This window comes from Phalaenopsis equestris, unplaced genomic scaffold (genome assembly GCF_001263595.1).
Source record: "Phalaenopsis equestris unplaced genomic scaffold, ASM126359v1 Scaffold000276, whole genome shotgun sequence".
NCBI lineage: Eukaryota > Viridiplantae > Streptophyta > Magnoliopsida > Asparagales > Orchidaceae > Phalaenopsis > Phalaenopsis equestris.
In genome coordinates, this window is record NW_018164718.1 from 842,233 (window position 1) to 866,881 (window position 24,649).

General features: G+C 30.4%; 1 protein-coding gene across 1 annotated transcript in view; it reads right to left on the reverse strand.

Annotated features, from left to right (window-relative positions):
* Nucleotides 1–11,409, reverse strand: part of LOC110024788 — a 17,577-nt gene extending 6,168 nt beyond the window's left edge. The window contains exon 1 of the mRNA XM_020724945.1: nt 11,258–11,409. Coding sequence (XP_020580604.1) covers nt 11,258–11,369 — 112 coding nt within the window. The 5' untranslated portion in view covers nt 11,370–11,409. The remainder of the gene's footprint in view (nt 1–11,257) is intronic.
* Between the last annotated feature and the right edge of the window lie 13,240 nt (nt 11,410–24,649).

The following is a 24,649-nucleotide window of genomic DNA, read 5'->3' on the forward strand; positions in this document are numbered from 1 at the left end:
TATATATATAAAAATTCATATTAAATACTTTAATTAAAGTTAACTTTAATTTAACTCGGGCTCCTCTGCATGCGATGCGCAACCTCATTCTCCTTCGCACGCCAACAGCACACGCGAGGATTGCCTCCTTCCTCTCGATAGAGCCACTCCTTCCTCGCACAAGTGCTCCCCTTATAGAGCTATAATGTCTTCCTCGATTCCTTCAGTCGCGGATAGAAAGCGCCGCAAACCCTCGACGTCACCACCACCTTCTTCCTCATCCACGTTTGGCTCAATCCCGCATGACCTCAACATCGACGCATTCGTCTCTGTCAGCTCTTCCTTCTCACGAGATACTCGTGTCTCTCCCACACTCGAATTTGAACAACTCACCCAATCTCTGATGAGCAAGCCTACCTTGTCAACAATATCGTACGCGTGTAGAGAACAAGGCTTGCGATCTTCTCACTACTCTGCTTTGCAAGCACACTCAAGATACCACACTCGCCTCCGCCCTAGCCACTCAATCCCCCCTCCTCACCAAAGTCGCTCAGCGCTATGGGTAAGTCCACTAAGACGATTTATAGAGTGAATTCATCCCTTGCGTTCCAGACCCCTTATTTTAATTTCCTGACTCCTCACTTCCTCTCCCTTTTGTTCGACTCTTCATTTTCCCTTCTATCTCTTCCTTTCCTCTTCCCGAGTAACTAAATCGAGACTTTACATTTCTTATGTAGTATCAACTGTGACACATACTTTGGCAGTGCAGTGAACTATGCTCCGTACTGCATGAGTTTTTTCTCTCTAAACCAATCTGATAAATTTGTCCTGCATTTGGCTTCGAGCAAATATTGTTGCAAATTATTCTCTGAATAACTCCATAAATTATTCCCAACATACCATCATGTTGGATAGGTCCCTAGCCTGTCCTGAAACTGCTCATACTACCACCTTTTAGCTTTTTCATCCAACACAAATATTGTTAATGACATTCTTATTTCATCTAGATTGGTCATACGATTTAACATCTTCTTAATCCGCATCAATCAATTCTCTGATTCAATTGAATCTTTAGTTCCCTTAAACAATGATGAACATAAATCTTGGAATATCTTCAAATACTTATCCACGACAACTATATCACTTTCGGTAAGCTGCGATCTAGATCTCTGAATTAGTTGTCATAGTCACCATCATCTGGGTTAGAACATTCGTGCTCACATTTATAGTAGAATGCACTTCATCATTTATATCGGACTTCCTTCTTCCATAATTTCGAGCGTTCCTCTATGTCTGTATCTTTAACCTAATTTTTTTAAATTTTATTATCATTAATATTTTGATAAAATTGACTTATTGACTATTTCATCAAAATTAAATTAATTAATATAAATTTTGTCTCAGATACCATTTTTATCACGACCCGACCCAAGATGGATACAAATGATCGAACAAAGAGAATTAAGTTTTCTATATTCATTTTCAATAACAAAAATTTAACAAATAAAAATGTCACTAAAGAAATTAAATTAAAGCAGTGCAATTAAATTTACCTCATTACAAGTTGTTTGTGTCCTCTATAAATATTTTCTTTTCTATTGCTCGTATTTTAATCAATTAATTACACCTGAAAATTTAGTTTAAAACAACAGTGAGTTAACCAAATACAATGAATAGTCACACTCATAAACTACAATAATACAAGAAAAAAGAAAATAATATGTATGTCAGTTAAGTTTTTAATAAATTAGTATAAAATATTGCATAGTTTACGAATATGGTCACTTACGATATTTCATGTCATTCAATGTGTTTTATTATATCACTAGCATATCAATATCATTCTATGTTTGCACAACCGTTACAAGAGTACCGTCTAAAAATTATACTAGTTATGATACTTTAATATCAATACCTTTTTTCTATTTACATGCACGTGTATCTTAAGATTCCCCCGCTATAATCATAAAACAGTTACTCTATCATAGCAAAACACTATAATAAAAATTATCTAATAATGATATTTTCAATTTCATTTATATAGCTGTCAATATACTTGTACACGAATCAAGATTTATGATAATTTAAACAATATCGAGTATACATGTCCAACAATATGAACAAAACTCGATAGAAATATAAATTATAGAGATGTAGTTCTATAATTATAATAGCAACACCAAGTGCATTTGATCAAGAAGAAACAAAATAATATTACAGCATAAGAATATGAATACTCATCTCAAAATCATACGACTTGTATTAAATCTTCAAAGACGTTTAATCTTGTCTCTAATAGATAGCTAGCAATAATATAATAAAAAATAAAATTTTAAGCATGTCATTAATCATAGTATATCAACTTTTTAGTTAATTATGTTATTTTAATTGTTGATTAGAAACGTTTATTTAAGTATTCATGTTACTTTAATTTGACTATCACAACTATAATTTACTCAACATCTATGATTTATATTTTTATTAAATATTCAATTAATGTCATTTATAATTTAAATAAGTAATGTAAAATTTCTTTTCATATTTTGATTAAATCTTTTATACTATTATTATCATTACAATTTATATTATTACATGTATACAAATTTAATAAATTGTATTATTTTAATAAAGATTTCAATAACTAAACTTTAAATTTAATCATTACATTAATATTAAATATTATTAATTTTATACATAATATTTTTGGAAATAAAGACCCAACCTTTCTTATTCTCGATCTTAATCTGAAACTTCTTTAACTTGAATCTTGATTTAATTAAAGCTAACAATTAATAATTAATAAAATAAAATAACTCATAAACGAATATTATAAAACCCTTAGCTCACGATTCGATCTCCCCCCTTCGCGCACGCAAACCCTTCCTCGTCACTTCTCTGCTCTACAGCGACACCGCACATGGGCTCCAGTTCCAACGAGAGCTCCTTCCTCTCTATAAAACTGCGGTGCTCTTCCTCTTAGAGTCCTTTCCTCCTTTGATCACAGCTTGACGCAATACAACTCGCATACGGCTTTCCTCTTTCCTCCACATGCGAGCACAACGTAGTTGCCTTAACTTGCTCAACGACACCTCCCAAACCAAACTGCAGGCTCCTCCTTTCCTTCACACGATCTCAACACTTCAATAAGAGTATTGCTTGACTCTTATTGCTCCTTCTCTATTCTCTATGTCGTTCTCTCATCCCATTCATTTGTGTCATTTTATAACACAAAAATACCCTATCATGTTCCCGCTTGTTCGCTTCCTCTCCTACTCTTCAACTCCCTCTTGTCAGAATTCCATTTCACATTTATTAATAACTCATCTTATAATATCAACTTCTTACCTTGTATGTTCCATTGTCTGATCCTACAAGAATTATCGCTCCTGGTCATCTTCTTCATATTTATAAGATACGCAGGCATAACTATTACATTATATTATGGTCATTGGGTATGTTATTTTTTTATTAATAGAATAGTTATATAAGTTTAAAACTGTAAGCATTATCCATTAAGTTAATCCAATAGGATTTGGTATTAGCCTCTTCGAAACTGAATAACTGAACATAGATAAATATTTTACATATATCTAAAAACATATTTTATTTTCCATATAAATATTTAATATAAAATATATAAAATAAAGGCTAAAATATAACTATACGTAAAAATACAAAATTACATGGTCATAAGAGTAAAGTACCTAAAAACATAAACTAATAATAAACATCCAATTATTTACTTTATTGCATTTTGCTATAAAATACTGGCACAATTTTTAAATTGTTTAATATATTGTTTGAATGTAGATGTTATTTTTGAAATAATTTTTACTCCATTGCTTGGTCATCAAGTTATATTATAGGCAATTTGATGCCCGCCAACAAGAAAATAAAGTCTATATATTTAACTATCTGATTGGACTCATACAAATTAAGACATTCGATTGATAATTAGACTAAAATTTGAATAAGAGTTAATAAGAGAAAATTCATTGTCCATTGCCATCTCTATGGAATAACTTCCCTGTTACAAGGTAATATGCTAATAAGTTTTGTATAACTTCCCTAGGAGCATTTCTTATATTCTCTCATAACACATCCTGCTAGAACTCATATGCCCAATCAAGCATCTTCAATAGTTATACAATTTGAGAACTATAATAATGAGCAATACTTACAATATGTTTGTTATTAATTAACGCAATAGCAACCACCCAAGCAATGACCTTATTCACCTCCAAAATGTTCTATTTTTTAAATATCTATCCTTTGTTATTTCTATTACATTCCATTTTTTAACCCCTTCCATTACACAAAAGCATAAAACCATCACAATCATCCATACATTTCTCACCTTCCCAATAATTCCTCACAAATAAGCAATGCCAATTCTTCAACTGATAATTGTGTCAAACAATTCATTTATATTCCCATCCAAAATTCATGTAGATCTAATAAAAACTTGATCAAACTTCACTTATTATGACCGCAACTAAGTTAAATTGTGCATAACACTTGCTAATGAAGCCTTAGCAAGGTCATACCTACCTTTCACAACAATTGGGTGTAGTTGTGACGTTCTAGCAAACTCTTTACATACTTCAAAAAAGGTAAAGATGTTTTTATTCTACAAAATTTTAGGTTTTCTAGCACAAGAAAAATCAAAATTAAATACATTTCATAAATGTTGGCATCAACTTTAAGATTGATTATCAAATCTAGCATCAACCTTAAGCCTTTGTCATCCAAGCTTTGGACTAACAAGAAGTTATCATATTATAATATCCACATCAATAATTAAAACATTAATTAGCTTAAAAAATTTATCATTTGCTATTTATTCACTACAATCCATACTTCCTTCCTAATAACATCCAATAAATTACTAATATCAAGATTTTTTTCCCCCATTTCCTTTAAGCTACATGAAACATGCAATATTTATACTTTTCTAACCATGCACAATAAAATTACAATTTTCTATTCAAAATCAATAAATTCCAAATGAAAAATTTACCTTCCGCCTTTTTTTACCACAACTAGTTACAGTGTGGTGCACCACTAGTTGATAATGTTCTAATCAACTTTTTACTAAACCTCATTAGAATCAAGTTAAATCTGGCTACATCACTTAAGGGTAACATCTATGTTACTTCCTATGTATTATAATCATAAATGTCATCTAGCAAACATCAAATTAAGATTCTTTTCTTGGATTTTAGTTCAGGTTTTGTGATTGATTGCCAATTAATATCAACCAAAAACCTTTTTGATAGTGACTTATAGAAACAATGATCTGTTTTGGACAACCAAAAGTTTCATAACAAGTATATATCCTAATATCACAAATCCGCTGCTATGTCAAACGTTTTCAATGTTTATGTTCACAGCATTATTCTTAAGGTTAGATTCGTGATATAATCTTTTGTAAAGGATAAGAGAAACTCAAATCCCTGAGGTATAGATCATGTTTCATGTTGGTCCACGCCTTAAAAACACTACATTTAGGTCTTTTAAGTCACAGTTCACGTATATGTCGGTCCTTAACATAATGGCTCTATTGTTGCCCCACTATGGTGAAAAAACTATACCTCAACAGATTACAACTTGAGAAACTCGAGTAAAACATAGATTAATAAATTTCTCATTGAAGAATGGAAAGAAAATATCATGTCTGAGGCCATATAAATGGTTTTAAAAGAAAAATTAAGGAAGCTATTATGGTAGAGACCAACAAATAGACAGACAGTAAAATGAGAGACCAATTTGAAACCTTTTTAAAATAAGCCAATATGAAACATGGTCATTACCTTAGTATTTAAGTGCACAACAACAACAACAACAAAGCCTCAATCCCACTACGTGGGGTCGGCTACATGAATCATTTTTCTCCATTGTGACCTATTTAGTGTCATATTTTCATTTATTTCTAATAAATTAAGATCATTTTTTTATACAATAAGCCCAAGTCTTCCTAGGTCTACCTCTGCCTTTCTTAACATAAGTCGAATCTAAAACATCTACTCTCCTGATCGGATAAATCAAATCATCGGATGGTTGACTCTTAATGTGACCAAACCATCTAAGACGACTTTCTCTAATTTTATCCGTCAAAGGAGCTACAACAACCCTATCACGGATATATCATTTCGCATTTTGTCTCTAATTGTAAAGCCACTCATCCACCTGATCATTCTCATCCTGACAACACTTAACTTAGTATTATGCTTCTCTTTTAGAGGCCAACATTTGGCGCCATAGAGCATTGCAGGTCTCACCACCGTCTTATAAAATTTTCCTTTTAAGTGTAACGATTGTTGTAAGTTATTGGAATATTGGAAAGATTGATAGTAGGAATGACATGTGGATATTGTAAAAGTTGAACTATAAATTATTTTACTTCGAAAAACTGTTTTCTTATACCTGATTTTTTGTAAATTGATGTTGAGAATATGTAAATGTGTTCAAAACTTATGTTATTATTCCAGAGCTTAGACGATAAATGTTCATATTTTTCATTAGGTTGACAACCATTCGTAAAACTTATCCAAAGTTTTTTAAAATGAATTCATTAGGTTTCATATTCCGTCAATCACAGCGCCATGGTAAGTATGTCCAATTCTCATTTTTACCATCTCTATGTTGTTTTTTATGTTCTGGATTCATTAATAAGACTTAATTAATGATAAATACTGTAAATCAACTCATCATCAATGTTTTTAGGCCATATACCTAATTTAATACACAATGAACAGTATATAGGTGGCCCCCTCTCGTTATTCTCCATAGGAACCTATTAAATCAATCTCATTATCTCCAGCATTATAAACTCAATGACCAAAGAAATGCTCATGATATTCGATCATATGCATCCTAAAGGTCAAGAAAAAACACATGGAGTATGTGTTTGAACTCTAAATACTTTTTTCATTGATGGCCTTAACACAAAATTTACATCTACATAAAATAATTTTAGCATAAAACCAAATTAATTTGTGATTCTAACATAATTATTTTGAATATATTCCATTACTCTCTCCATAACTTCTTTGGACGACTCATATATTTAATTATCCTATAATTATCATAACTAAACATCTTTGTTCTCAAATTAGAGTACTTATATGCTTCTTCTCCAAACATTAACATTTTTTTAGTCTTCAAAGTTTGATTTAAAAAATTTGTTAACCAAACAACTCCATGCTTACACATAGCTATAAAAATCTCAATAGATATCTCGTATAAATCCAAAACTTTAAACTTATGCATATTCTACATAACTATCTCCATTTTACTTTTCTCAAACAATATTAATCTATAATACACCTCATTTTTTTGTTTAATATTCCATTTTGCAAATATTTCTTACATAAAATTACTTTTTAATAGTTTTTTATTGTAGTCCTTCCCTCTTATTTTTTAAACTAACCTATTATCATTAATTTAATGCATCTAAATTGATCAATACTTTTTTATCATATGTATGTAAACTAACCTATTATCATTAATTTAATGCATCTAACTTGATCAATACTTTTTTAATCTTAATTATTTTATATATCTTCATTTTAACAATGTCGGTAATTTATATAAATTATAAAATATAGTATTTTTTTCTTTGGTTAGTAGCCTCTTTGTATGACTAATAATTTTCTTAAGTCAAAGTAGGATTCAGTTTTTCCCACTTCAAAAATCAAATTTTGTTTTCATAATAACCTTTCGTGCCGAGTCACTCTACCAAAATTCCTTATATATGATCTATGTTTAATCTACCTAAAATTCCTAAAAAAAAATTTATTTATCTCATCTATAGAAATCCGATTCACCATACCTGATAACCTATATTTAAATATCAATAATTTCTCACCTTTTAACTTCCATTATTTCTCCCATTTAGATATAATCATAGTAATTACTCTATGTTGTGGTCAAACTTTCTCTTGGAATAAACTTATAATGATTGCAAAAGCATTTTTCTTTTCTTCCAAAAAAATGATGAGTCAACTTCTTATATGATGAAACCAATTTAAAATAAAAAAGAGCTCTTCTTATTTTTAAAGTATTTATTTTGTATTGGAAGGTCATGCTACTTCAAAGTCTTAAATAGCTTCGCTCGTAGCATTTTTACCTTCAATTCACAGTCATACAACAAACATGAATCATCTCATGTAACATCCAATTATAACTTAAATGTCCATTTAAGTATCCATCAATCATTATCCTCTCTTTTGTAAGTACATGTTAGAATGGTTTATTCATCTCATTCCAAAGTTGGTTTTTTAAACTATTCTATAGTCCAGCGTGAGGACTATAAACATGAACTACATTTATAACATCTTGAATGAAGATTGATTTATTGGAAATCACCGAAGCACTAAATGTATTCATCATGAAAACATTTTATCTTTCAAATCTCTATTCGCTATTTCGATCTCATCCCTATCATTAAACAATCCAATTTTACAATAGTTTATAACCTTCTTCAATGCCTCCCGAGATTTCTCCTATTTCTATTTAGTTCCTTGCAAACATGTCATATCAATTCTTTTTGTACTTGTTGTGTCCGCTAGATTTTTTTTCTTCCCAACAAAGTCCCTAACAACGAGTAGCAAACCCGATATTATTTATAACTCTACATTTTTCAACTTGTGGCCAAGGTGGGTTAAGGGATCAATCCAATAAAAATTCATTATGGTATAGTATTTGCTTGATTTTAACCTAACATCTACCCTAAATCATTCTCACAATGGAGGTTTTGACAACAATTACAATATCCTCATCAATCACAAACTTAATAACAATCATTGTATCACCAACCTTGTTTACTTTAAAAGTTGTCTTTAAACTTTACATCAACAACTATCCATCTCACCATGAAGATTCCCAACATCCAATAGTTTATATGAATCCCAAATATTTTAATTTTTCCCTTCTCATTTTGTTTCACACAAAAGGTCCATTTTTTTTAAATCGAGTATACTAGCATTGTATTCTTCAATTGAAAAAATTTAAACTCTCAATAGCAAATTATCCTTGTCTTTTTTCACCAAAATTAGTTGAGTTGAGGAGCATCACTTTTGGGTGATGTTCTAGCCAACCTTTTTACTTGAATCTCATCTCAAGAGTGTTAAGTTACACCTCATCACTGACAAATGGCCAACTCCCTGTTTATAATCAATTATGACAAGATATACCATTATTGAGAATGTTCTGACACTGGAAAACATAAAATTAAGATTCACTTCACAGATTTTGGTTTAGGTTTTATGACTTGATTGTTAACCAATCATCAACCTTTTTCACCTTGGCATGGAAAGACAATGAAGGCCTTCCAGATAAATATAAGCTTCTATCACTAGTGTATCCAATTGTACGTATCTTTAATCATCTCTAAGCCACAATATCTAAAATTTTCACTATTTATGTTCACGGAGCTCCACATAAGGCTTGATTTGTGATACACTATTTTGCAATCCACTTCTGATCAACCTTTTCAGGCCATATATATATAGTTTAATCAACAAATATATAATGCCCTCTCTTTCTTTCCTGGATGCTATAAGCGCAGTCTAATCATCATCATCATCATTATTAAAGGCTTATATGAATGCCCCTCTGCAAGCTCTCCCCCTTAGCCTCCACAAACACCCACGCAATCTCTTCTCCTCAAGAAGTCAGAATAAAAAGCCATAGCCAATACTAGCCAAAATCTAAGATTTGAATATTGAATCATGTAACACTTCTTTATTCAAAAAAGTGCAATATTATATGTGAAAATTGAATAAAAAGTCTAGCTTTTAGCCAATATTTAACTAAGAAAGTTTGCACTTCTCACTTGCCACATTTTCTAGACCACATCGATGTGGTTCACATATTTTATATGAATGATACAAGAAAAGGCTACAATTGAGTGCATTATCTCCTCTAACATCAAGGTCTAAGATACAAAGGAGCTAAGATTAGAAAAAAATAAGAAACAATGTGTTGAGAAACATGATATCAAACATTTCTATTTGGTGGTTTGTAACTATCACGATTTCATTCCATAGAGGAAATTGTCCTAAATTTCGGACAAAATATGTATTAAATATCATCAAGTCCATATAGAAATTTTCAAGAATTCAAGGCATCACTTTGTAACAATTAATAAAATACACTATGCTTAAACAAGTGTCATTGGATGGGAATTCAGAAATCCAAATTATAAGAGCATCTTTCACCAGAGAAAATGCATGCATCCAGTCTCAAAGGGCAAGTATTGTTACTTCTAAATTGACAGATCACAATTTCCATTTTATTCCATGCAAGCTTTTTGTTTAGCCATAACAGTCATGGGGGATAAATTAAAGGAAAGCCCTAAGTTATCTGTTTATTTATTATGAATGAAGTTTATACAATCTCTTTCAGAGATACTGATGACAAATGAGTCAAATGTATATTTTTTGTTGAAATTTATTTTAATGAACCGAAAGGAAGAATGAAATAAGCAAGTTGCCTCCGGTTCTTAGAAGTATGAGGTGAAAGTTTTGGAGAGACAAAAATACAATAAAGAGAAACCACGTGAAGGTTTCTGCAATGCATGCTAGAAAAATAATTTGACTCATATGAAATTTGTCTTGGCCAGCTTAAGGTTGTAATCCTCAAGTACAGAATAAAAAAATATATATCATGAATTGGCCTTCCAAAAGTACACATACACATTTATACAAGCAACTCTAGTTTAAACTTTAAAAGAGATTTAGTATTCCAAAGAAACTCGGAGTATTGTTTATTTCACTTTTTTGTTTTGAGAACATATGATTAGACGAGAATAAACTGTATTATGGCGCGAACCAACGAAAAGGTATACATTCTGAGTAGCTGCCTGGATTTGCTAAGTTACATTAACAAACTTGGCTTGCCTGCCTTACTCAATCCCGCATTTTCTCCTATCATTTGACTTTAAATCGCAGCAAACGCCCTACAATTTACCTCATCTCCCCATATATCGTCAAGGGATATGTGTACTCACCTATGATTATCTAACCATAAGGATTGCAATTGTCGCCTAAGCCTATCTAATATCAAACCAAACAGCAGAAAATTATCAATACTAATGAATGATGAGCAATAATCACATTACTAATAAATCTAGATTTAGCTATCCTCATTTCCTTGACATGTATTCGTTTCAAGTTTTTACTTGAAATCGCTAGCATCCTCCCTTAAGATCGATCGATCCAAACAGCAAGCGTTAGGGTTTAAAGTTGAAAGGGAGAAAGGAGAGTTCTCACACAGAAGCCGGTGTGGATCATGAAAATCTCCATCGAAGCCCCTACGAAAGCCGACACCGCCGCTATCTTCAGGTACCAGTCAAGAAACTTCAATTGCCCGCTACCGCCTGCCATTTTTCCACTCTCTATGGAAGCAAAAAAAACAAACAAAATACTGTTAGAGAACCTTTTTATAAATTCAAGAAGGATTGTGCAAACACCTACTAAAAATTTGGGAAATTTACAACCTAGCACTCAATTCTTATGTATTTACATCCTCAACTTCTATGTTTACATACATAACATTTTAGTGATTTACACCTAGTGAATTTCAATTTTAAAAAATGATAATAGTACTATTTTTAAGTGTTATGTGAGTAGATGTGAAAGTTCAAGTATCATATATGTAAATGCATAAGAAAGTATGTCATGTATGTGAATGCCCCTAAAATTTACTTGAACTGGTGATTAAACTATTTTCAAATCATTTTTAAATATGATCGAATCAAACATTGATTAATTATAATCGAAAATAAATCGAAGATGGTTTGATTATGGCTTAAATTATAATCTAAAAAAGATTTAAAAATAATTGAATAATAATATAACATAGATCAATTGGGATTAATGATGAAAACTCATTATTTAAAAATGTATTTCAAGTAATTGTGATCATTATTTGATCATTTATATCATTGTTGAAAAATTCTTTAGATAGATTTTTATCTTTATTTAACACTTATTTGAAGATAGTGTAATCATAGTATAATAATATTGTTTAAAGGTGATTCAAAGATGTTTCGATCATCATTCAAAAATAATTTTATCATTAGTAAAAGTATCTCAAGGATTTTAATCCTTATTTGAGCATAGCTCACTCATAATTCAAGATTACTCATTTTTAGTTCAAAAATGAATCAGTCTATTTTTAAATTCACAAACAATACTTGATCCTTATTGGATTTTTTTAATCACTTTTTCATCATAATTTAATTATGACTTAAATATTGTTTGATTGTGATCAAAATTGTTTAATCATAGTTCAAAGATAATTAAAAAATTGCTCAATCTTTGTTGGATTGTTTTTCAAAAATGCTTCAAAAATAGTTTTTTTATGGGTTGAGCATGATTCAATCATTTTTTTTCGTATTATCTCTTTTGTACTTGAATCATTTATCATATTACGCGTGAAGAAAGGTACTACAGTGCTCATCTTTTATGTAATATTAAAGGTGTGATGGAGAAATCAATCAAACAGTTTGAGGCTAATAACCTCATTGGGAAAAGTTGGAAATCCCTTATTGATAAATTCCTTAGAGTTTCTAAATAAAATTTTATGGTGCCTTAGTTCATTAACTGTTGCTAAGAATGGTTGATTATACTAAGAAAATAGGGTACTCCATTATGTCCAATAATGGAGGGAAGAACACATATTTGGATGTTTTAAGTTTCTTTAATCATTTGATTCAATTTTGGGGAATTCTGATCTATTGAAAAGTTAAAAAATTATTAGTAATAAAAGGAACTTGATAATTACTTGGCTAGAGACAAAAAATTGAAGTGCATATAGATGCATGATGCATGAAATCTTATGTTTTTTTTTATAAAATGTGTCATTCTCTGCCATGAAAACACAATGCTATTTTGATCAAGATAGTTTTTATGATCAAAGATGAGATTCTTATTTTTAGAAAACTATAGGGTTAGTTAGCATTGGAGAAAACTATAGGAGGGCTAGAGAGGGTCATGGGTATATTATGAGGCCATTTCCATAATAATGAATGTACCATGCTAGTATATTATAATTGGATGTCTTGTGAGGAGGAGGAAGGGTCACATTCAACTAGAGTTTGAATGAATGGATCATGTAAGAGTTTTGAAATTTCTCATTGCTATGATTGGATACAATATCATAAAGAGTATATCATTTAGGAATATGAATATATTACTCAATAATGAATCTAATATTGAAATGATGGTTTTAAGACTCAGGACCTCATTGCCAAAAAAAATATTTCTCCTTCCACATATGGGTAGGATAGGATTTAATTTATTTTGTGGTACATGATCTTTATAATATTAGCCCATACAGTTAATTATATCCTAGAAGAGATTATCTCTTAAAAAAACTCTTGATTAAAATAATACTATTCATATTTCTGTAGATATCAAAGTTTAAATTCAAGATTGGTATTTGGAATTTTAATTGGGATAAGCATAGATTTTGAATATTTATTATCAATGACCAAAGGGAAAAAGTAGGAAGCATTAGTACTGACAGGCTCAGTGGTATTGCAAACTATCATATACAGTTTTAGTAATTAAAATTAGTTTTGATTCAAATTATTCATTTAGTTAGAAACTTAAGGCTTATAATCTAATTATACTAAGTTGTGAAATATGATTTGAAGGTGAGGACATCTCTTATTGCCAAAAGCAAACAAGGAGCTCAAGCCTAATCTAAGAAGATAATGGGACTTTAAGACTTTACTCCCACCAAAGGGTGAAATCCAGCTCGACTCTTTTGGAATTATAACCATACATAAAAGGGGTAGTCATATAACTTGCCTACATTTTAATCCCATGAATTTGATCATATGCAAGAGTGAATAGGTAAGGCTATTGTTAAATTTTTAATATTCATTGAGACTTATCACTTGATCCCAAAAATCAAGTTTCATCTATACAAATTTTATATTTTATTATTTAAACTCAATTTGATTAATTTTCAAATGCTTAGTTATGAGCCTAATACATGAATGTGTGGACTACAAGTTAAATTTAAGGATAACTAGTAGTCTTCCCCAAGAAAGGTGGCAATCCTCACTAATATGATGCCCCCTTATGTTGGGTGAAGTAGTGAGGGAAAAATTATAGCATATATGTTAGTGAATTTTATTATGATATTCCTATGGTATCTAATTAATTTTATTAATTATGTTTATATGTTTTGAATCATTAAGTTTTTATTTAATTTATTTTATTTTATGTTATATTTCTTAAGTTAGATAGAAATTTTTATTTTTACCTTTAGAGCATAAAAAAAAGGTTTAGAATATTCTAGGCACAAATTTAGGAAAAGCGAGTAATTGTAATGCATAATCAAATTAAATACACAAAAAAAAAACATTATAAGAAAAAAAATATAACAAAATAGGCTGGTGAGGCCGGGTTTTGTTATATACCCTAAAATAAAAGGAAGAAGGGGGCAGTCAGGCTCTACCCTTATACAGTCTAGTTCTAGAACTACAAGTTAACATATGGATCTTCTAGTATACTATCTTTGATTAATCTTCTTAGTTGGTATCCTTTCTTTTTTTTTCGTGGTTTAGAGCACCTAAGTTACACAATGCATTATCATCTAGTGCAGTATATCCTCGCTCATCCTATACTCGCAAGCCCCAAACCTATTTATAGTATAAATATATTCAAAATTTTAAAATAAACCTAACTAAACATATAAAATAATGATTAATAGGAAAGACATGCACACAATCAACATAAATATAATAAACATTATGGACTAAACACTAGCTGCCATCAAGCCCTCCATCCCAATAGGTTGTGCTTAGATGCATAAGCATGAGTCAACTAACACTTTTAAAATGTGTGTCAATTTAATTATTTTATTTTAACAATTGCCTCACTGAACATAACCTCCTATAAAAAAAATATTAGGCTACTAAAAATAATCACCCTAATATTTATTATATGTACAAGCAACTGCCTTGATATTTAGTATAAAAGAGTAGTCATCATATGATAAAATGAATAACTAGAACAATTGATCTTTGTTGCTCTAAATGAAGTTTTTCATTAACCTAGAAACCAATCTAATGTGTAACATACTAATCAATCTAATATTTGTGTGGTTATCTTATGAAAATTCTAGTCCTTGGTTTTATGTTTTAATTTTGCTTTTATTTGAATTTTTTTTTTTACCAAGAGATGGTTTTAATTCAAATGATTAATAACTTAAAGGCAAATTTTAATTTTTTTAGTTTTAATTCAATTCTAGTTTGAGTTTAATTTTTCAAGATTACGATGACTAGTTGTACCCACTCAAAAAGGGACACACTAAGCATATCACCCTAGTCCTCATAAGGTGAGAATCCTACCAGTGAAGGCAAGGCACATCACCCTAAAAAAACAAAGGTGATGAAAATATTTTTAGTTTAGTTTTGATTTGAGTGTTAGATTGGTTTTAGTTTAAGTTTTAATTTACTTTTTCATTTGAATTAGGTTTAGTTTAAAGTTGATTTAGATTGGAACTAGATTTGAGCTCGAGCAACATACAAACCTACACATAACCACATCAAACGAACATAAAGGGTGATTAAGGTGTGTTTCAAGGTTGAGTGGTTGGTTTAAGAATTACGATTTTTGGTTTTAGGTCAAATCCTAATTAAGTTAGAATTTTCATCCTTTTGTTTCTCACTCTCCTTTCTTTATTTTTTTTATAAGTGGGCAAAGGACCCACTTAGGTTTTGATTAGGATTAACATGAAACTCTCTAAGTTACCAATGGGCCATTAGGATTAAATTATAGAATTTTAAGTAATAATAATTATTTTTGTTAAATTATGATTTTCTAAGGAAATCCAAATTAACATTCATGAGATTCTTGTATAAGGTTAGAGACCATAACAAAATTGATTCCTAATATTTTGAGATATTTTGACCTAATTTAAATTTTCTTTCGATTTAATGAGTATTTAAATTCTAAAGGCTATTTAAAATTTAAATTAATTTTAAAATTATGAAAAAAATTTTATATTAAGGAAGGGTCCCAACACTCATATAAAAATTCCATGTCATTTGATTTTAATTGGGTTAGTTATGAATTATTTTAGAATTATCTAATTTAGTAAATTTTAAAATTACAAAAATATTTTATTTAGTAAAACGTTTTAATTTCAATTTTATAAAACTATCACTATTATGAGGGTTAATTGGTAATTTTCATGGTTTTTTCTTTATTTAGTTTAATTCTTATAATCTTTTAAATTTTCAGCTAAATTAATGGGTATATTTCAATTAAATATTAATTAGTTCTAATCATTTAATTGCCTTTGAATGAAATGCATTGAGTTTGGTAATTAAATATGCCTTCAAATTTTTGAAAAATTTTCTTGATCTCAAGAATAACTAGGGGAACATGCCATGAAAATTTGTGTGAATTTTAATTTAATTTATTTTTTTTGAAATTCTCTTAAAATGTAATTACCTTAAATCAGTTAAAATTTATGTAATTCAATAATTAAATAGTTTTATAGAGAGGTTGAATATGAGGTCCAAGCTTTCTAATAAAAATTTCATGTCATTTTAAGTTCAAACATAGTCTTAAGGAATTATTTATCATTTAAGGTAATTGCGTAAATTATAAATTCAAAAAAAAATAATAGTTAACATATTTTAATTTTAATTTTGTTGGATTCTTACTATTTTAATGAACAATGAATTAAAATTTTTTAGTTTTTTTAGTGTAGTTTAATTCTCTTAAATTTAAAATTTTAGGCTAAATTAGGGTTCATTTTGTTAGGGGTTTATTTTTAATAATTAATTCTTCTAATTTTCTATTTTTAATTAAAATACCTTAGAATCCCAATTAAACCCTAATGTTCGAATTGAATGACAATTTTAAGGAAGTTTCATAATGATTAGGTTGATTTTGACATTATGTTGAAGATTTTAAATATTTTATTTTATATTTTATTATTATGTTATATTAATAATTAATTATTATTTAAGGATTATGATTAAAATTATGTTGAAGATTTTAAATCCCACCAAACTTAAACTTAACTAATTCCCAAAAAATCCACTTAGTGTTATTGATAATTTTAGGTAAATTTATAGATATTTCATAGTTAGTCTGAGGGTAGTTATAACATTTAAATAATTAATTACTTAATTTAGAGCTTAATTTAATTAAAATTGATCACTTATGTTTAGGTTTTTTTATGTTTTTTGTTTAGTAAATAGATTTTGATTTCATGAGCTCGAGACATTTATTATTTTATTTTGTGAATTTATTTATTTTATTTATGATTTCTTAAAATTTATGATTATTTTTTTATTAATTAAAGTGGTTTTAATCCCTTTATATATATTCAACATGCTAATTATATAAAGAGCAACCATAGGGTAGGCTCTAATTAGGAGAGAACAAAAAATTTGGGCCTTATGCTACAGGGTAGGCTAGAAAATGATCTCATCAAGTGAGATCAGTGTTGTACGTATATGAATGTGTGAAAGTGATGATGCTAATTTCCTCTCGCTCATCTCCTTAGAAGAAGATAAATGAATGAGACCAAAATCATTCTCAACCGAAAGGATTTAAGGGTTCTAAATGAAATAGCCATTGAAGGATTTGACTTAAAGTTCTAGCTCTCTTCACAAAGTATTAGAAACTAATAAAAGAAAGGAGATGAATGTGAAGAGTACTTGGAATATAGCAAGAGCTATGAAATTATTTTTGTTTGAGTCCCATAAACAGTCCCACAATGATCCTCAATGGTCAAAGGCATGGGGGTAGTTGCTCAATCAACTTTGGCCACCAAGTTTTCAGAGTTGGTTTTTAGTTTGGATAAAGTGGGTGAAATTTATGGATTAGAGCTCAGGTTCCTTCATAAATGGAGCGGGAAGCATGCTCAATCAATGAAAAGGGGGAGAAGTTTTAGGGTGCAACAGGGTACAAAAGGTTCTCTTTAAATGTTTTATAGTTCTCTGAGAATGAAGGCTTTGTTTTGGAAGATGAATTAAAATAAATTTTTATCTATTTGAATTGGCTCCAACTATTCCCTTGAGTACCCCTAGTTATAGACTAGTGCATTAAGTGTTTTTGGTTATGGCTGAGGTAGAGTTGTTGTGATAGTTGGGATGTTGATGCTCATCCAACAGTGTGGGGTCAAGAGGCTAACATCCCTTTATGCAACTGGGTAGACCTTAGGTTGAGAAGGTCTAAGTCCACTAATATGTTAAAGATGAGTAATTTGAGGATAGCCTCTAACACCCTATGGTTAACTTAAAATGGATTATTACAGTAGGTTTTCATAATTAGATTGGTTAGACACGAGTTTAGAGCCAATGCAAATGAGTTAGAAAGGAAATGTTGACTCCTTGAAGCTATTATGGTTTACTTAAGGCTGACACCACAACCTTCCTTCTCAAATTGGGGTGGCCAATGGATAAAAAATAATTGGGAGGGCTAAAGCAAGTTGAAATGGTTTCAAGAGGGAGCTTGAATTGAGCTTGAAGGACCAGCTATCTTGAGCCAACCCTTGGGATTATTGGAGGGCAGCCATTGAACTCATGGATTTGATGGGCTTATGCTTATCATTTGACATGACCATGACATTAATTTATCTTGGACTGGTTTTATATTTTTGTTCAATTATTTTTATGTTAAGTTTCTTTTGATCTTTAGTTCGATCTAAGTGTCATTAAACTTTAGCTTGGGTTGAGTGTTTAAATGTAGTTTTAAGGTTAGTTTTATTTCCCATTTGAATTTAAGTTATATTTAAGTTTAGATATGAATTGATTTAAGTTAAGTTTATTATTAGTTTAGCTTTTGATTAAGTATTGATTTAAGTTAGGGCCATATTTACTTAGGTTTAGTTATATTTAAGTTTAAATGACATCAGGTAGATATTAGGTTAAATTGTTGAGTCATATGATAATTTGGTTTTAATTTGACTATAATTTGATTTGTATCTTTTAGTTTAGATTATAATATAGGTTGAATTTAAGTCCAAGTTATCTTTGGGTTAGACTTAATTGTAGTTAGGATTTAGTGTTTGAATTTATGCTTTAGGTTGAATTCAAGTTAGACAGAGGTTGGGTGTGGCCTTAATGTGGTTTTAAGTTTATGTTAGATTAGGTTTTCATTTAAGCTAGGTTATCCTTAGGTTTAACTTTTTTTAGGCTTACTGTAGGATTAGTTTGAATTAGGTTTGGTTAGATTCAAGTCTTGATTTAGTTTTAATTTATTTTGGACTTTATACCTTGAAGTAGAGCTTAGGTCAAATTAGATCAAGCTTTAGAATGTAATTAAATTTGTTAATTTCAATTTAGGTTTATTTTGGGTCTAACTTTAACTTTATTTTATAATTAATTTAGGTTTAATTTGATAAATGTTTAGGTTTAGCTCTGTTTAGGTTTGACTAATTTTTCTTCTACAATTTTAAGTTCAATTTAATTTTGATCTTAGTCAGGTCAACCCCACATAACACCTGTAGGCTGAGCCTATCTTAATCTATCTTAAACTTGGGCTCCCTAAGTTCTAATGTGAACTTGTCATTAGACTCCCAATTGCATAGGCCAAGCAAAGATCAATTCAAATCTCTCTTGGAATTAGATGGAGAGGATTAAGCTGGTCAGATCAGTGCTAAAGAACCATATAAAGGTGTTAGGAAGGAGTTCTAACCCTATGAAAGAGGTTAGATGCTTAGTTAAAATATCATATATTATTACAATATTAGGCTAATTAAACCATCCTAAAGCTACGGAGAGGACATAATAAATTTTTTGGGTAATAAGAACTAAAGATTTAGAGCTAGAGAGCAATAAGGTATTCATATACAAGGATTAGTCTATAAGCATTGCTTTTGAATAAAGATGTAACTATGCTTTTTAATATTTAAACATTATCAAATGATTATTATAATTTAGCACATAGAGCTTCCTTACCTATTATTTAAAGATGAATGCACATCTTATTTTAGTACCTAGAGCTAATGCGAACCTACTTAAATTATGACAATTGAAACTATAAAGAATAGAGAGAAAATCTATTTTTTTTTTGGAGAGTGCAAGAGAGGTCACAAAAAACACATTCAATTACATGTCAATTCACTCATGCTAAAATAACATTATATTATTACTCAACATTAAGAGAAGTGGTTAAATTATGCTTAAGATAACTAATCAAGATGGAGCAAAAATTAAATTCTTTGACCTTTCTTATCTAGTCTTGTACATACGGAAGAGAGGATGAGGTTTGAGGAGAATAAGGAGGCACTTGTTAGTGACCTACCCTTAAACTCAATTGATGTTCTTGATAAGATGCAGAAGGAGATGTGGAGTAGTGGATGGAGGGTAAGTAGGTGGAGGAGATAAAGGACAATCTCTTAGTATCATGTTTATAGATAAGGAGGTTGAGAAGGAAAGTGATGAAATCACATTCTTTATCATTATACATAAGAGTAATAAACAATTAGTAAATATAAACAAAGACAATAAAAATATATTTAACTATGAATTTCACAAATCCATCACGAGAAAGATACGAGCTTGTGAGTCCATGTTAGGGAATTTTTTTCATGATGTTGCCGAGTCAATCACGTATCTTAAAAGATTTTTATCTAAATGATCAAATATGTCATTTGAAGAATAATATACTACCCTGAGAGGCAAAAATATTACTTTAAAACGAATCTAATCATTCAAATAATGAAAATCTTTAAGATTTATAGGTCTACATTAACCAAATATTTTCTTATTCCTTACAAGTGTAAGATATGATTTATTTTATTTTGAAGTCTACTACACATTTAAGGGCAAATCCTTATATTTAATTGCATCCTAGGAGTTGTGAACCTATGATAAATTCTTCATTAACGTATTAGCTTGTATCATTTAAGATTTCCTCATTGAATGCTTCAAGATTTGTGTTTGAAGTTTTTCAAATAAGGTTTGGTTGACTCAGTGATTTAGTTGATTCGATTAACCCGGTCAGGTCGGGTTGACCCGGTGGTTTAAGTTGATTCGGGCTAACTCGAGTGAGGTCTGGTTGACCCGGTGCTTTAGTTGATTTAGGTTAGCTCAAGTTAGGTCGGGTTGACTTTGTGATTTAAGTTGATTCAGGTTAACCCGAGAAGAGTTTTGCATGGGAGAGAAGTCTTGGAAAGAGAGGATTTTCTTAATTTTCTTATAGAGTTGTAAGAGGAGAGAGAATGTGAGAGATTTCTTCTTCATTACATTTCTAAGAGAGAATTGAGTGTGATTGTAAAGAGAGAAAGTGCTTAAAGGGAACTTCAAGAGATTTCATTGAGGAGTGTTAGATAAATTATGGTCTTCCCTTTAATTATTTTTTAAACTTGTTTTTATATATAAAATATATGTTTTGTCGCATTCTTGTCATGAATTATGAGTAGTATTCTTTATCTTTCTCCCTACAATGAGATATAATTTTTTGAAGAATTAGTTTTGTTATATAAGGTTTTAAATGTCAATAAATTGTGACGATTCAAACTCTGATCTTCATTTACTTTTCGATCTGACTAATTAAAATGTTAAAATTTGTTGAGAAACATAAGATCCAAAAGGGTTATGCTTTTTACAATAAAGAAAGAGTCACATTCAATTTCATGGGTGAGAATGTAGTCTATGGGGTTGCGTGCAAATAAAAAGGAAAATATAATTTGATGGACGCAAAATTAGAGATTTTAAGGTGACATATTAAAATCCCCAATTTGGTTCAGATGCTTGGAAACTAAAGCAAATTATTAGCCCTCAGGGGAGGGAGAAGTGAGAGCTATGGAGTAGCAGCCATTCTCCTCTCAACCTAACCATGGATTTAGGGACCAAACTCTGGATTAGTCAATGTTATTTACGTACACTCAGAGGGTAAAAAATAAGATTGCCCCTACTTGTCACAATACAATTTTATATGTATTTAAAATGATTTTAATTACTTCATAATCCATAAACTCATTGTAAAGGGGAATGATACTTTCCTAAATTTTAACTCTTCGTTATAAAACTTTGTTTAGTCTTTATAAGTTTAGTTTTGAAGCTTAGTAATTAGTTTAGTTAACTTAGTTATTTTAACTGCATTCCATTTAACACACATTAAATTTTCCTTAGATTCATTTTGCTTACTTAAGTTTTATAGTTTGAATATTGTGTTTGACGTTATGACCATAAGAATTTTCAACTCTATGTTGGATCGATACTTAGGAATCCATTAGAGTCCTTTATTACTTGAGCGATACGTATGCTTGCATTATTATTACGGTTTGACAGCTTAAATATTTTAAAAGATAAAACTATTTAAACTAAATTATTCTTATTGGGATTGAATTGCATATTTACTATTTGTACTACTGTGAGGGTGTTGTAATATTGAAAGATATTGGCAACGCACCACAAAAACCACTGCATCACCCAACACTACTATACATGCCAACACCAACTTTAGATTAGCCAATGTTATTAATGTTTGGAAGATGTAAAGAATATGTATGCTTCTATCTATCACAATACCACAGTAAAACCTCTAAACACTTGAAATGTTACACTGATTATGAATTGTTTGCAAGGAGAAAGTCTCTTTTTGTATATATCTTGCTTTTAACTTCCATTTGTACGAATTAGTAAACTTTATTTCAATGCATAAACTACTTTAAATATTTTCTGCAGTCTTAATTAAATATTTTTCAAAGTTAAATTACTTCATTCCTTTCATTTTCCTGTGGGATTGATATTGAGGTTTTTAGAGAAAACTCTATATTACTTGAAACGATACGTATACTTGCGTAGTACCCATGGTAAAAAAACTATTAATCTAAATTTTATAATAATATATTTGTTCTCACTAGCCGTTAAATATAAATTAGGTAAATATTTTGGCCATATTTGGAACATTAATATCTGCGTAATTGCGGGTTGGGTCAAATTTTTTGACCCCAAGTGTCAATTGTATCAGGGAGGATATTAGAGAGATTCATCATAATATATAAAAGTTTTCAGAATAAAAATCTTTTTATGTGCTAAGTAAGGTGTCAATCGCCTGAGATATGCTGAGCAGTACATTAATATTGTCGGTTAGCTTGTTTCAACTGTCAGGAGCTAGACATCATTTTTGAGGTACTCGCCTCCTAGCCAAAGCCTAAAAAAAAAAGACAAATAAATTTTCAGACTCTAGATCTGTTGCATGAACTCCTTATCATGCTCATTGTTTAAGGGTCTTTGAGATAAATTTCTTGTCATTGGTGTCTCTTCCATTCTTGTTGGTAGCATGCTCACGCTCACTGCTCCTTTAGAAAATTAAATCTAACTTTTTTATATGAGGCATGCCCAATAATCAAAATAATAGTTGCCTAGAAATATAAGTTGAGAATAAAAGAGAAATAAATAAACGAGCACGCAAACTTGTCTTGTAGGGGGAAATTGAGGTACTCCGAGGCTCTGCTACCCATATTATATATTGAAATTGAAGGGTTACAAAAAAGAATAGAAGATAGATCGCCTTACAAAGTATGGGTCTAGAGCGAAGAGCCAAAATTCCTTTTTATCTGTATTTAACCCCTATTTATATAAGATAGAGGCATAAAATGAAAAATTACATATCTACCTCTATTTTAAAAGAGAGTTGCAAAACATTATTGTCTTTTACCATGACTTTTTGTATTTATAACTAATTTCAGCATTTTTAATGTATATAGGCCGATGTGCTAGTGACAGTCGGCAGGATCTTGAGTCAATCGACCGTGTTGGTGCCGGTCGGTGATACCATGAGTCAATTGAACTTGGTGGTGTCGGTCGGCAGGAACTTGAATCAATTGACCACGTTGGTCGGTCGACGAGATCTTGTGTTAATCGACCGCACTGGTGTTGGATACCGATTGGTCCTCACTTTGAGAATTTGATCGACTTTGAGGGTTATAGCCGATCGACCAGAGTGTGGTCTGTCGGCTTGCCTATTGCTTGGTGATCTTTGGGGGAAGTGTTGAAAGAGCCTCAGCTTGATACTTGTGAGATTGCTGGGGGTATTAGACCTTTGTCCTGTCATTGGGGTGAATATTTGTTTTTGGTCGGCCTGGGTAAACCTTTGGTCGGTTGCTAGCCATTTGGTCGTCTTGCTGTCAATTGGCTGGCAGTTCTACAACCGGTAGGCTTCACGAGTACTTATGATTGTTTGTTAGAAGAATATACTTTGTTTTATCTCATTTGATCGGGATCGTAAGTTGTCTCAAGATTCGTGCATACATTTTTGGGCATATAAATCAGTTATCGCCTCATTTGATCGGGATCGTAAGTTGTCTCAAGATTCATGCAGACATTTTTGGGCATATAAAGTTGTTAGAACCTAACAATAGCATTTTGTCATCAACAGAGGCCAAGTGATTCCAAACATTAAAACTAAGGCAAAACTCACTAGTTTTTATCATTCATTTGATTGCACGGCACAATGCCCAAGCATAAAAAATATACATAGACCAACTCAAAGGGATGATCAATTCGAGTTCATTCGGATCCCAACTAGGCTAATTATTCACGAGCTATTTTATAATGTTAATATGAATTTTAAAAGTGTCGAGCTAAGGCCAACTGGAGCACTTGTTCAATATATAAGTCAAATGCCAACAAAATTCATAAGTTAGTAAAATATTATTGTTGGCCCATAGGTAC